Source organism: Trachurus japonicus, chromosome 1 (genome assembly GCF_045865225.1).
Source record: "Trachurus japonicus isolate A0001 chromosome 1, Traja_1.0".
NCBI lineage: Eukaryota > Metazoa > Chordata > Actinopteri > Carangiformes > Carangidae > Trachurus > Trachurus japonicus.
Genome location: NC_140907.1, coordinates 39,165,305 through 39,178,849, shown reverse-complemented (window position 1 = coordinate 39,178,849; position 13,545 = coordinate 39,165,305). Strand labels below are relative to the sequence as shown.

General features: G+C 44.5%; 3 protein-coding genes across 8 annotated transcripts in view; all 3 read left to right on the top strand.

Moving 5' to 3' along the window:
* Nucleotides 1-13,545, top strand: part of LOC146992575 (uncharacterized) — a 103,628-nt gene that overhangs the window by 66,315 nt on the left and 23,768 nt on the right. The gene's annotated exons all lie outside the window — the stretch shown is intronic.
* LOC146992569 (uncharacterized) overlaps nucleotides 7,284-13,545 on the top strand; it is a 251,635-nt gene continuing 245,373 nt past the window's right edge. For all 6 annotated transcript variants that reach the window (XM_085787863.1, XM_085787874.1, XM_085787854.1 and 3 more), the window contains exon 1: nucleotides 7,284-7,440. In XM_085787863.1, coding sequence (XP_085643989.1) covers nucleotides 7,304-7,440 — 137 coding nt within the window. In that variant the 5' untranslated portion in view covers nucleotides 7,284-7,303. The remainder of the gene's footprint in view (nucleotides 7,441-13,545) is intronic.
* On the top strand, nucleotides 9,781-10,803 carry LOC146992576 (NLR family CARD domain-containing protein 3-like). The gene has a single exon (XM_085787982.1). It carries the CDS (start codon nucleotides 9,844-9,846, stop codon nucleotides 10,801-10,803), a length of 960 nt encoding a protein of 319 aa, XP_085644108.1. The 5' UTR covers nucleotides 9,781-9,843.

Below are 13,545 nucleotides of genomic sequence, written 5' to 3'. Positions count from 1 at the left end.
GCGGGGGGGGAGTGTGACGGTTTAATCTGAATAACATGTACATACAGTTAAAAAAAACAAAAAAAACGACTGAATTCACCTTTAACAAGAGTAAAATAAAGTTGGTAACGGATCAACAACAACGAGAATCTGTAGCAGATGTTCGGCAGCGGAGACGTTTGATGTTTTCTTGTCCTTTGTCTTGTTTTTCCTAATGAATCTGACTTTTCTTATTCTTCTTCTGTTCTGAGGACAGCTTTAAATTTAAGTGACGCCAAGGAAAAACGTTAAAAAAAACAACAACAAAAAAACAAATCCAGTCCAATAAAGAAACAGTTGATACAGCAGCAGCATGTGTCACTATAAGACATTTATCACAAAAAAACAAAAACAAACAGAACTGGTTCAGTGCTTTTATTTTGAAAAGTCCCAGCAGGTTCACATCTTCTGTTGTTTCTGGACTTAATGCAAATGTGTAGATTGAGCTCTCCGGGCCACCGTACCGTAGGTTCAGGTGTTGGACTTTCTGTCCAACGTTAAAACTGAAGGTTAGTTTTAATGTGGTGGTTGATTCATACAAGAATACGACAAAGACAACGACCCGGAGACTCTGGAGGAGGAAGAAGATGAGGAGTCGACGTTATTGATGTGTGGTGAGGTTTGTTTTTTCTTGTTTTCTGGGTGTTAAGTGTCTGTCAGTGACATGAAAAGCATTAAAATTAAGATAATAATTGATATTATCTGGATGTTAAACCTCACAGGTGCCACATAAATCCAGCTGTGGTGCCTTTTATTACTGATCTTCAGTAGATAATGTGCGTTACACAAGCTGGTTGATCTCGGTAAGAACTGACATGACTATTGCAGAGTGACTCCAGTTTTTATTTTTGCATTGATTTGTTTCCATTTCCATTTATTTTATGTTTTAATAGACTTAATTACGATTACTGACATTGTCATTGTAGCTGTAACGTTCAAAAGTCCTCACACACAGCTGGAATTCAATCCTTATTTTAAGCTGCAGCGTCGTGTTTATAATAATTAATGCATGAAGCAGATTTTATTTATGCAATAAGCTACAAAAAAAAAGTCCATAAAGTTGATTTAACGTCTCTGTCAAACAGTTTAAACACAAACTGAACGTTAAAACCATCATGGAGGGAGGATTCGCTGCAGGACTGCTGCTGTTTGTTTAACTGACTGTTCCTAATAAACTGCCAACCGAGTATATGAGATAATTAATGCATGGAAAATATATTTAAATAGTTCAAACTACAAAACTTTGCATCAGAAACAGGAAGTGGTCGTCAGCAGCACGTCGGATGACGCTTCTGAGGAAGACTGGAGTCACAGTCGAAGCTGTCAAACAGGTAACATCATTCTTGATTTCAATGTCTGAACACAAGAAAAATATAACTAATATATTTGAGAAGACAAAATGAACACAATTAATCTAGGAAGTGGTCGTATTCGGAAAGAAGAAAACAAACAGATGAACTAAAGACTCTGAATGTTATTATAACAGTAAGAGGTCTAATAAACAGAGGACTGGATGCTCAGATGTTGAAGTTGAGTTTCCCCTGTGCTGAACAGAACCAATGTGATTTCCCGTAAACGTGAAATCACTTCAGCTTTCTGAAACTCCTCGTAGTCCCTTTGAGGATCAGTGCCTTTTTTATTTAGTTTGAAATCAATGTAATGGGAAATGGAGTAAAACTTCATGATGCTAATTATGGTTTTCTCTAAAATATGATATTGGAGGTTATTTGGCTGCATGTAGCCTACTTAAATTTGAGAAGGAAAAAAAAAAGGACGTGTATGCTGACTTGACTCTGTGGACTCATTCATGAATACATTCATCTGACAATGAAACAGCCCACACACTCTTGTGAGCGAGCCAGAGCCTCTAGTCAGATTGGAACTTGGCCAAGGCAGCCGGTGAAAGTGAAAGTGTGTAAGTGAAAGTGTTTAGTTCAGAGTCCATTTTAGGTTTGATGCAGCAGGAGGAGAAAAACTGAAGTCTGAGGCAGGTGAGTGTTATTATTTCTATTTTTATAGTTGTGATGTGTATAGTGAGAGTGTGTGAGTCAGTCCCTGTGAACTCAACTGTGGAGTTCACACAGAGACACTGAGACCAAAGGAGGACAACACAATGTGATCAGTTGGGGGGGGGGGGGGGGGGGGGGGGCACTTAAAGTGCAAAGACTGTAGTGGCTATTTTTCCTCAACTCAAAAATATCAGAACTATTGTGACAGTTGACGGTCCTGTTACCATGCCGCCAATTGATCATGTGCCCTGGCTACTTGGCCACAGGGATATAGGCTACTGTATATTGGTCGAATCTTACCCGGGGGAGACTAGGTTTCAAACCCTGCCCGGGCACTCCTTTGTCCTGCCACATTCTGGTGGACGTGCCTGTGAAAAGAGGGGGAGAGATATGACAGTTGACAGTCCTGTTACCATGCCTCCAATTGATCATGTGCCCTGGCTACTGAGCCACAGGGATATGACTTTGGTCGAATGACAAGTGCACATGACTCGTTCAAACCCCGCCCCGTCCCTGCCACAGTAGATAATTAAACAAAATCAAATCAAACTGAGACACCTAGCGAGTGAATGTACGCAGGATAAACAGAGTCAATTGTCCTGTCACAGGTTTATTTTCCGTTGGCAAACAAACAAAAAAAGAACAATGGCCCTTTGCCGCCTCTCTTGCCCTGGTTAAAAAAAAAAAAAGTGAAAGTAAACTCTGCGACTTGGTCGGAAATTTCCTAACAATACACCCTCAGTCTCTCTTTTCACCTGTCCACCCCCCCCCCCCCCACACACACACACACACACACAGACACACACTAGAAGACTGTCTTTCATGGTGAGAGACGTGAGATCGTTTTGGAGTCTCCAGTTGCTATGGATACGGTACATCTTCTGTGGTTGCGTTTATGGCTAGGGGAGAGTGGGGTAATTTGTGCCATGGGGCAAGTAGTTCCACCCCTGTTATCTAGAAAACCATAGAAGAAGTTGGTCATGTGACCACATATCTTTGAAGGGGCATCCATTTCACTCATCCTATCAAGAAGGGAGACACATGGCTTGAGAGGAAAGCACATTTATGTTCAAAAAACAAGTTTTTGCCCTCCAAAGTAACATTTCTATGATCAAGGTTTTTTGATTGCCGTGTTTGAATAATTATAGATAATTTTGAAAACAGTTCACACATGTTTTAGTGCTTTATTAAGCTACACCATGAGTCTATACAGTTAGCATGATGCCAGCTCAAAACAGCTGGGGAATCCTTTTTTCTCAAAATGCTGGGCTTGGGGTAATTTGTGCCAAAGGACCTGGGTTAAGTTGTGCCAGTGGCACTGCTGTCTGTGTATAGGAGAAACATGGCAGTGGGCACGGATTTGTTTGAAACTTAAAGCAGAAGTAAGTGATATATTTGTGTTAATATAAGTCTTAAATAGTTATATCTTCCAACAGCAATCACTTCTATAGAGTGTTTGGTCTGAAACACGGGTCTGTCAGTCACTCTGCTCTGCTCTGAGCCCAGGAGAAAACATTTATCGTATCCTACAGTTTTTATCCAATGAGGAGAGAGAACGGCATGCAGGGCTGTGTGTGCAGCCAAGGAACGCCGTGAATGTGGTGACGTAGCGATGAGGACTGTTATGGTGCGTTCAAGGAAACTCGTATTTTTCCGGCCGTTATAGTGACTTTCACCGGTAAAACAGGTCGGAAAAACACGAGTGGGTTGCCTGGAACGCTACAAAGTCGTAAGTTGTGACTTGAAGCTGTAATTTACTATTTCAAAAGCCTGCCTGGAACGCAGCATTAGCGAAAACGACCGGACCACTTACTTCTGCTTTAACATGTGTGATGAGGGACCGCCCCTGAACACACCTGCCCAGTCTGGTTGTGCTCGTAGCGCCACCTGGTGGATGAACAAAACATTGCGTTTCTTTGCGCCACAGCCCCCAGCGTGGCTCAGGCCTCCGCGACTACATGGGGACAAGCGAGGGCCCGATCATCGCCGCTTCTGGCTTTAATTTTGTATTGAATGTCTTGCTTTTATATAGCATTATCATTTGTGAGATTAAAATGATCTGTTTTACTTCAATTATCAATGGCACAATTTACCCCAGTGTATTCTCTCTAATGGCACAACTTACCCCGCACCGGGGGCAAGTTGTGCCAGAATTTTTTGTTTTTCTAAAGCTATATTTCTGAAACAGTTGATTTAAGATTCAAAGTGATTGTTCCCAGGGATGCACAACATCCTAAACTATATGTACATACATTAGTTGGGGGCATTATTATAATCCCCTTGCTTTAAAGGCAATTTAAGTAAAAATTGGCACTACTTACCCCTGCACATGTGTGTCTGTATGTCTGTATGTGTCTGTGTTTGCGGGGGGGAGGGGGAGAGGGGCGCTTGGCAGAGGTTCATAAAGGTGTATTGTCTTGAATTGAGTTTACTTTCACTTTCATCATCTTACCAACTGTAGCTCTAAATAGGCTACCCAAATTAACTCAAACAATACTAAATATCATAAGCAAACAAAAGGTGTATTCCTCAAAACTAAACAACAACAAAAAAACTAAATAATAAGTGATTAAATATTACAAAAATAACAAATAGCTCTAACACAGACTATAGTGTCAAACTATTCCATTGTTCTTCGTAGTTCACCGGAACACACCCGAGTGACGTAACACAGACATGAATAGGCCTATTGGTTTTTCTTTTACATGTCTGTCTTCACACACGTTCATCTGGTTGACTGTGCACAGTCACAAGGTACCAGTGAGGAGAAGTGACGACGTGTGGCGGTTAGTGGTACTGAAGTTAAACTCACTCACCCATAAAAGACGTGCTAACCCACTTGCCAAGTGGTCATTGACCTCTTGGTGAAAGTAACATTATGCAAACAGTTAAAGTAATAGAAAATAGTATACGGACAAAATTTCACAGAGTTGTGAGTAGGTTTTTAGTGCAGATGACTGGATCACCCACCTGACAGCGGCCAGAGTCAGAGTTAGGGGAAAGACGCAAAGTGGCCACTTGTGAGTTAAAGGGATATTCCGAAAGAAGTTTAGCCCATAGTCTACTCTAACTCACCGTCAGACCCAGTAGAAACCCCCCTCCAGGGATCAAGTTTGCCAACCTCAAACTTTTCTAGTTGTAGCAACTTCAGCACAGTCAGCGAGATAGAAAAACACTGCTGTCTATGGAGCAAAGAGCCAACTGCCATCAAAAAAGCTACTCACAGCCACAAATAATGCTCAGAACAGCACTAACTTCATCATCAGTACAAATAGGGTTCCATCCCATAATACCAGGCATCAAACACCTGCTGGCTTTGCCTGGTTTCTATTGAAAAGAGACGAAAATAGAACTTACCAACTCTCCTCCAGCTGCTTCCTACTAATAATGCAGAAGCCCAAACAAGTCAATTACAGAGTGCAGTAGAAAAGTCCGGATTCCAGTGGCGTTTAGTTCCAGTTTAAGCAACTCAACTCTGTTAATTTCTCTGTCAACACTCACTAGTTATTGTTAGAACCAGAGAGGAACACTGACGCACTCGGTAATCAACTTGTTAGGGCTTCCCCACAACGAGCAAGCAGCTGGAGGAGAGTGGGTGAGTTGTGTTTTGGTCTCTTTTCAATAGAAACCAGGCAAAGCCAGCAGGTGTGAGATGCTTATGTGACAGTGGTGGTCCTGTCACTATGGCCCAATCCCAAACTAGTCCCTACTCACTACCACTTCACTACGAGTGTCACTCCAAATGGAGTTCCACTCCCAGCTGCGGAAGGCACTCCTGATTAAGGGGGAGGGTATAAACGTAAAGCCAAACAAGTGAGACGCCCTCGCTACCTTACCGGAAACAGGAAAGAACCGTTATCATGGAGACGCGTTGCCTGTGCTGCAGCTGTCATGCCGTTTACCAGTTTAAACTCAAGACAATTCAAAGTGCTTTATATAAATTAAGAACAGACATGAGGACAGAGGGTAGAAGCAAAACAGTGCCATATGAAGGACAAAATATTTACATAGGAATTGGAATGGGTTAACTCAAGAATAACATAATAACATAAAACCTAAAATCAGCCTCCCTATACCCACAGCATTACGCTTAAAAAAAAAAGAAAAGAAAAAGAATCTGAATTTAAACTCAATTTGTCTGACTAACATTTATTTCATCTAATGCATAGATCTATGCTTTTGATGTGATATGCAGCCTGCTGGTGCCTGGCTCTATACAGCAGCCTGCATCAGCGTGACAGCTCAGCCTTCAATTTCTAAATCCCTCAGTTTATTTTTTACACATTAGTGACCAAGCTCATCGTTCATTAGTTCATATTCATCCTCACGTAGGCTACTGTTCTCCTCACTGCGCTGTCGGACCTGCAGCTCTGTCACTGTTGCGCTGTAGCGCTTCACCCCCCCCCCACGCGTCCGAGCCCATTCGGGACCGGAGACGGAGCAGAGACCCAGGTCCGTGTAATTTCACTCCAGCTTCACTCCAGTCTGTCTTCACATGCAGACAGTCCACAAAGTTGAAAGAGTTTCTGATCGTTGTCAGTTTGTTCCAGGCGACTGAGTTTTTTTTTTTTTTTTTTTTTTTACCCAGCTTGTATTTAGGGCCGGCCTTTATTTGTCTGTGTAAACAATTGAATACCGGCTATTATTTGAGGGAATCCCGTATGCTATTATAAAATAACTTAAAATCAGATCTTTAATCATTGATAAGCGTGCGTCTCTCCCCCAACTCTCCCAACAAAAATCCCCCCTCCCTCTCAGAAAATATCCGAGTTCCGACGTCCACGGATAAAGGTGTGTGTTTGATCTAAAATACTTGGAAGAAGTAGACGGAACTACACTTGAATGACGTTTCCTCCATTGTCCGGACGTAATTTCTGCTGCAACCACCAGCGAGCCTGCACCTGTGCAGACTCGCTATTTAAGGGCTTGACAAGCCACTTCCACTCAGTGGGAATTGGTTTGGGACGGCCCTTAATATGGCGGATCTCCGCGTGAACGTGCAAACGGAGGGGTAGTGGATAGGGTGAGGGGATAGGGGCTGGTTTGGGATTGGGCCTATGCCTCCAAATGATCATGTGCCCTGGCTACTTGGCCAAGGGGATGTCCCTTTGGGTGACTGGCAAGCGCGCATGACTCTTACCCGGGAGGTGTGGGATCAATCCCCGCCCTGGCCCTCTTCACCTTGCCACACTTAGTATTATGGGATGGGGCCCCGTTTATAATGTGCGTGTTGTCTCTTACTGTCTCTTACTCTCAGACTGACTGAAGTCCTGAAGATGAGTGTTCGTGTAGATAAGGATGAGGACAGTGCAGAGTCTCCAGGATCCATCTGTCTGTCCATGAAGAGTGACTGGTCCAAAGTTACTCCTCCATACTTCAGTCCTGAACCTGAACCTGGACCCTCAGAGTCACAGTAAGAGATCTCTGCTCCTCTGGTTACTGAAGCCCCGCCCTCTTGAGGTGGACAACCAATCAGAGCACAGATGTGGAGCTGTGACTGTGACATGTTGTTGATCCAGAAATGTCTTCACAGAGAGAAGAGGAGTGGTGTCTCTGTGGACCAGCAGCTGTCCTGCTGTGGTCTCTGTCAGGACGTCCTGAAGGATCCAGTCTCCACCAGCTGTGGACACTGGTTCTGCAGACAGTGTTGCATCTCAGACTGGGACCAGTCTGGTTCTTCAGGACCCCCCTCCTGTCCCCAGTGTGGACAAAGACCCAGAACCAGAGGTGAGCTGCAGACAGCCAATCAGAGCAGCTAGGGACAAAGTGAGACTGAACATCTGTCTGCTGATGTGGTCATTAGTGAAACCAGGACCTGTTGTTTTCGACAGAGTCATTGTTCCATCACACAGCACTGATATTTAAGATGATGATTCAAACCTTCTTTGTTGTCTGTAGTTTTTCTGTAGCTGATGAAAATAATCTGATCAGATTGTCAGACTCTCTGGGTGAATTCCAATTCCCCCTTGGCCCTAACCCTTCGTTTTGCGCGTTCACGTGTAGTGGTAGGGGTGTCCCAATTCTGGTTCAGACGAGGGTTAGGGGGAAGTGGTAGGGCTATCTGACCCTTCAAACAGAGATTTTTCAGGGGCACACTACAAACCGAGGGGTATGACAAGTTTCCCAGAATGCATCTTGCGGCAACCGACAGCTGTTTTATTTCTCACTGTAGCGCTGTTATTACGTGACTTTGTTAAGTTTTAATATTTTTTAATGCGAGAAAGTAGCTGTTTAGATCCCTAATGTGCGGCTGTTTACACGTTTGCGCCGATGTTTTTCGTAAAGCTCCACCTGTGGAGCAGATCGACGGCTCGTCACAGAGACACCACCCGTCCGGAGAGCTTGTCAGCCGGCCAACCTCCGTCGTCATCCCGGGAGAAAAGACGATCGCTAATTAACCTACCCGTAGGTTTTTAAAGGTTTACCGCCGGGTAATTACATTATTTTAAGGAGATAAATGTTGGTCTCATTGATGAAATGTAACAATTGTCGCATTAATTTGTTTGAATTAAAAGTGAAGCTTCATGTGTTTTGGACACAGAAGCAGCACTGCCTGGGGGCTCTGTAGCCTATACAGAAATCACCACATTTACATCAATAAATAAATGTTTTACAATGAACCGATCAGTCTGCATTACATTTTATTTTATTAAGTTAACATGGTTTTGAATACAGGATTTGTGGCAAAAGCTTGTCACGTCTGCCTACGTGAAAGCCAGCAGAGACTACTGATGACGTATGTGATTGTTGAAGAGGTGTCCCAATTCGTAGGGGTTGACTTTCGACCCCTACCCCTTGTAGCTCAGTTTCAAGGGTTAAGGGCTAGGGGTAGGGGTAGGGATGAAAATAGAATTGGAATTGGACATCTGTCTTCAGTCTGACTCTGTCTCTTCTCTCAGCAGATCATCGTCTGCAGGAGGTTTTAGATCAACATAGGATCAGTCTGAGGAGCAGATGTGAACAAGTGACTGAAGGAACCGAGGGAACAGGAAGTGGAAGTGGAACCCTCCTCAACAGGATCTACACTGAGCTCTACATCACAGAGGGACAGAGTGAAGAGGTTAATACCCAACATGAGGTGAGACAGCTGGAGACAACGTCCAAGAAGAAGAAGACCCTCCATGACACTCCAATCAAGTGCAACGACATCTTTAAAGACTTACCTGTCCAACAGAGAGAGGACGTCTCTACGGTCTCACCTGTCCAACAGAGAGAGGACGTCTCTACGGTCTCACCTGTCCAACAGAGACCCATCAGAGTGGTTCTGACCAACGGTGTCGCTGGCGTTGGAAAAACCTTCTGGGTGCAGAAGTTCACTCTGGACTGGGCCGAGGGCTTGGAGAACCGCGATGTCAGTCTGCTGGTTCTGCTTTCGTTCAGGGAGCTGAACCTGATCAGAGATCAGCGGTTGAGTATTCTCAGGCTGCTCCATGTTTTCCATCCAACATTACAGAAGGTCACAGCAGAGCAGCTGGCTGTCTGTAAACTTCTCTTCATCTTTGACGGCCTGGATGAAAGCCGACTGTCACTGGACTTCAACAACAGGGAGGTTGTGTCTGATGTCACACAGATGTCATCAGTCAACGTGCTGCTGACAAACCTCATCCAGGGGAATCTGCTTCCCTCGGCTCTGGTCTGGATTACCTCCAGACCTACAGCAGCCAATCAGATCCCTCCTACATGTGTCGAAAGGGTAACCGAGGTCCGAGGCTTCACTGACGCCCAGATGGAGGAGTACTTCAGGAGGAGGTCCAGTGATGAAGATCTGTCCAGAAGAATCATCTCACACATCCAGACGTCCAGGACCCTCCACATCATGTGTCAAGTCCCAGTCTTCTGCTGGATCAGTGCTACAGTTCTGGAGCACATGTTGACCACAGACCAGAGAGGAGAGCTGCCCAAGACCACGACGGACCTGTTCTCACACTTCCTGCTGGTCCAGACACAGAGGAAGAAGAACAAGTACGGTGAAGGACATGAGACGAGTCCACAGGAGCTGACGGAGGCCGACAGGGAAGTTCTTCTGAAGCTGGGGAGGCTGGCGTTTGAACAGCTGGAGGAAGGAAACATCATGTTCTACCAAGAAGACCTGGAGCAGTGTGGTCTGGATGTCACAGAGGCCTCGGTGAACTCAGGACTCTGTACTGAGATCTTCAAAAGAGAGAGTGTGATCTTCCAGAAAACAGTCTACTGCTTTGTTCATCTGAGTGTTCAGGAGTTTCTGGCTGCAGTCTACATGTTCCACTGTTTCACCAACAGGGACACACGGGTCCTGGAGAACTTCCTGGGAAAACAAGATATTGATTTAACCCTGGATGACTTCCTGAAGAGAGCCATGGAGAAATCCCTCAGAAGTAGAAATGGTCACCTGGACCTGTTTGTTCGCTTCCTTCATGGCCTCTCTCTGGAGTCCAACCAGAGACTGTTAGGAGGTCTGCTGGGTCAGACAGACAACAGTCCAGAAACCATCCAGAGAACCATCAACAACCTGAAGAAGATAAACAGTGATGAAATCTCTCCTGACAGAAGCATCAACATCTTCCACTGTCTGACGGAGATGAAGGACCAGTCAGTTCATCAGGAGATCCAACAGTTCCTCAAGTCAGAGAACAGAATAGAGAAGGAACTCTCTGAGATCCAGTGTTCAGCTCTGGCCTACATGCTGCAGATGTCAGAGCAGGTTCTGGACGAGTTGGACCTGAAGAAGTACAACACATCAGAGGAGGGACGACGGAGACTGATCCCAGCTGTGAGGAACTGCGGGAAGGCTCGGTGAGTGTTTCCAGGTGTTACTTCTATACTATGTGACCAATGTGACTCTTCTGCAAAAACCTATCCACACTAGTAACTCATTCAAACATAATTTGTTTTAAATCCTCAATTCATCCATTTTCAACCGCTTATCCGAGGTAAGGTCGCGGGGGTAGTGAGCCCCAGACTCAGACACATGTGGACTGGATCGGCATACTCCCAGGCCACCTCCAAGATACCTGCAAGAGTGAACAGCTGATCTGTTGTTCCATGACTAGTATGAAATCCACATTGTTCCTCCTTGATCAAAGGTTCAACAGTCAGCTGAACCCTCCTTTTATGGCTCTGGTAACATGTGCTTTATGAGCATCCTTATGTTCAAACATGGTGTTTATTATTGACAAACCATGACCCACACAGGGGGACTTGTGATTATCCCTATATCGCCAACAAAAAGTCAAGTCAAGATCAAGTCCACACATCAGAAGTGCTCCTATGGGCACATTTTAATTGTACGTATATCACCTCATATGTCTGTGCGATGCATCTCCACCCTGAGGCACTCCACATCCCGTACAAGCTCGAGCTCCTTTCCCCCCAGAGAGGTGATGTTCCACATCCCCAGAGCCAGCCTCAACCACCCAGGTCCGGGTCAATAAGTACCCATGACTTCACTGCCACCCATCTGGCAGCGCCCCCAACCCAATCATATTCATGCAAAACAACTTTGATGGATGCATTAGACAATTTATACAAAAATTAAAATCTCCTGTTTTGAAAACATGGAGAGTGATTAGTTAAGGTACATGCAGAAAGTTCACTTCAAGGGATGCCCAGATTACAGTACATTACTCAACTGTGAAGCATGCCAGTATTTGTCCTGTGTGAGATGGCATATGTATCAGACAGAGACACTGAGCTCTCTCAGTGCCTGTGGCTGTGGTTATGAGGTCAAACCAGCCACTTAACAATGGGCCAAATATTACACATAGATTAAATGTTGCCATGTGATGTGTTGACTGATTCTATGTTTCTTCCAATCACAGACTGCATTGCTGTGGACTCCCAGAGACTCACTGTGAAATTGTGGCCTCAGCTCTGAAGTCCAACCCCTCCCACCTAAAAGAACTGGACCTGAGCTACAACCTGAACCTGCAGGATTCAGCAGTGAAGGTTCTGTGTGCTGGACTGGAGAGTCCAAACTGTAGACTGGAGACTCTGAGGTCAGTTTGTCTGTTTTTTGTCTGTATTAAGGTCAAATGTTTAAAGTTTTACTTGTTCGTTGGTTGATGATTTAAACAAAGAGCTGGAGAAGAGAAAGGGCTCAGTGTTATTATTACTAAAAAAGAAGGTGAGACCAGTCATAGTGTTTGTGATGGAGAGAAGTTCTATCATCTTAAAGACAAACTAAGTAGGATTTCTCCCGTGGCTATGCTACATTTTTACCTTAATTAAAAAGCTCCGGAGTAATTGTGATCGTTAACTACATGACTTGTGACTTGTGACTTGTTACGAGTGACAACGGAGGCTCTCTGTCTTCCACCTGGCGTCTCACGGCTTAAAACCAACCTTGCAACATCAGTGTAGTTACTTGGCCGCTGTCCCGGTGTCCCAGCACTCGTCTCTGTGCACAGCAACACAAATGAGCTCCGTAACCCGTGATCTTTTGTTTATGACGGTTAAAACTACACAAACACACACGTTGTACCATCATATATGTTATGTAACGTTATCCACCGCTTCGTTGTAAACAAATGCACATGGGCGAGAGGAGCGGAACCAAAACAGTGGAAAAGCAACCAGACTTGCATAGTTCCCCTTTAAACCTATATTTTTATCTTCAAATCAGAAACTTGATGAGGAATAATCCACTGTAGATCTGACATGTGTCTGAAACGCTCTGATAGAGCTCAGGGCTCTTTGACGCCCAATAACAGAAGAACACAACAACAGAAGGAAAAAGTCCCTCTACTCATTTAGACACTGATCATTGATCAGGACACAGCTGATTGATTATCAGTGATTTGATCTATATCTTTAATTCTTAATTTAGATTGGAGCGCTGCAGTTTGTCAGAGATCAGCTGTTCTTCTCTGGTCTCAGCTCTGAAGTCCAACCCCTCCCACCTGAGACACCTGGACCTGAGCAACAACAGCCTGCAGGATTCAGGAGTGAAGGATCTGAGTGGTTTTCTGGAGAGTCCAGACTGTAGACTGGAGACTCTGAGGTCAGACTCTGTTTTATGTCTGTGCTGCAATGTATCATATGTAAATCTCTGATAAGTGCAGCTGCACAACATTAGTTTGTATAGAGCTGACAGGTGAAGAGGTGGAGTCACTGTGTCTGTGTTGAAGCAGCAGCAGCTTCTCATGAATATTAATGAGCTGTTTTCTCTCCATGTGACTGTTTAACCTGCTTCCTGTTGCTTCAGCTGTTTGACTTTCATTTTCTAAACTTTTTCTTTCTGAATCTTCTTCATCTCTGAACAGATGATGAGACACTGAACGCTGTCAACAAGGAGCTTTGTCCTCAACTCACTGCTTTTATTCTTTATTCAGATTGGAGCGCTGCAGTTTGTCAGAGATCAGCTGTTCTTCTCTGGGCTCAGCTCTTAAGTCCAACCCCTCCCACCTGAGACACCTGGACTTGAGTGGAAACAACCTTAAGGATTCACATCTGAAGGATCTGAGTGGTTTTCTGGAGAGTCTAGTCTGTAGACTGGAGACTCTGAGGTCAGACTCTGTTTTATTTCTGTGCTCCCATGTTT

What these genes read in the sequence shown, in the direction of transcription:
- LOC146992576 (XM_085787982.1), top strand. Translation starts at nt 9,844, where the DNA reads ATGTGTCAAGTCCCAGTCTTCTGCTGGATCAGTGCTACAGTTCTGGAG.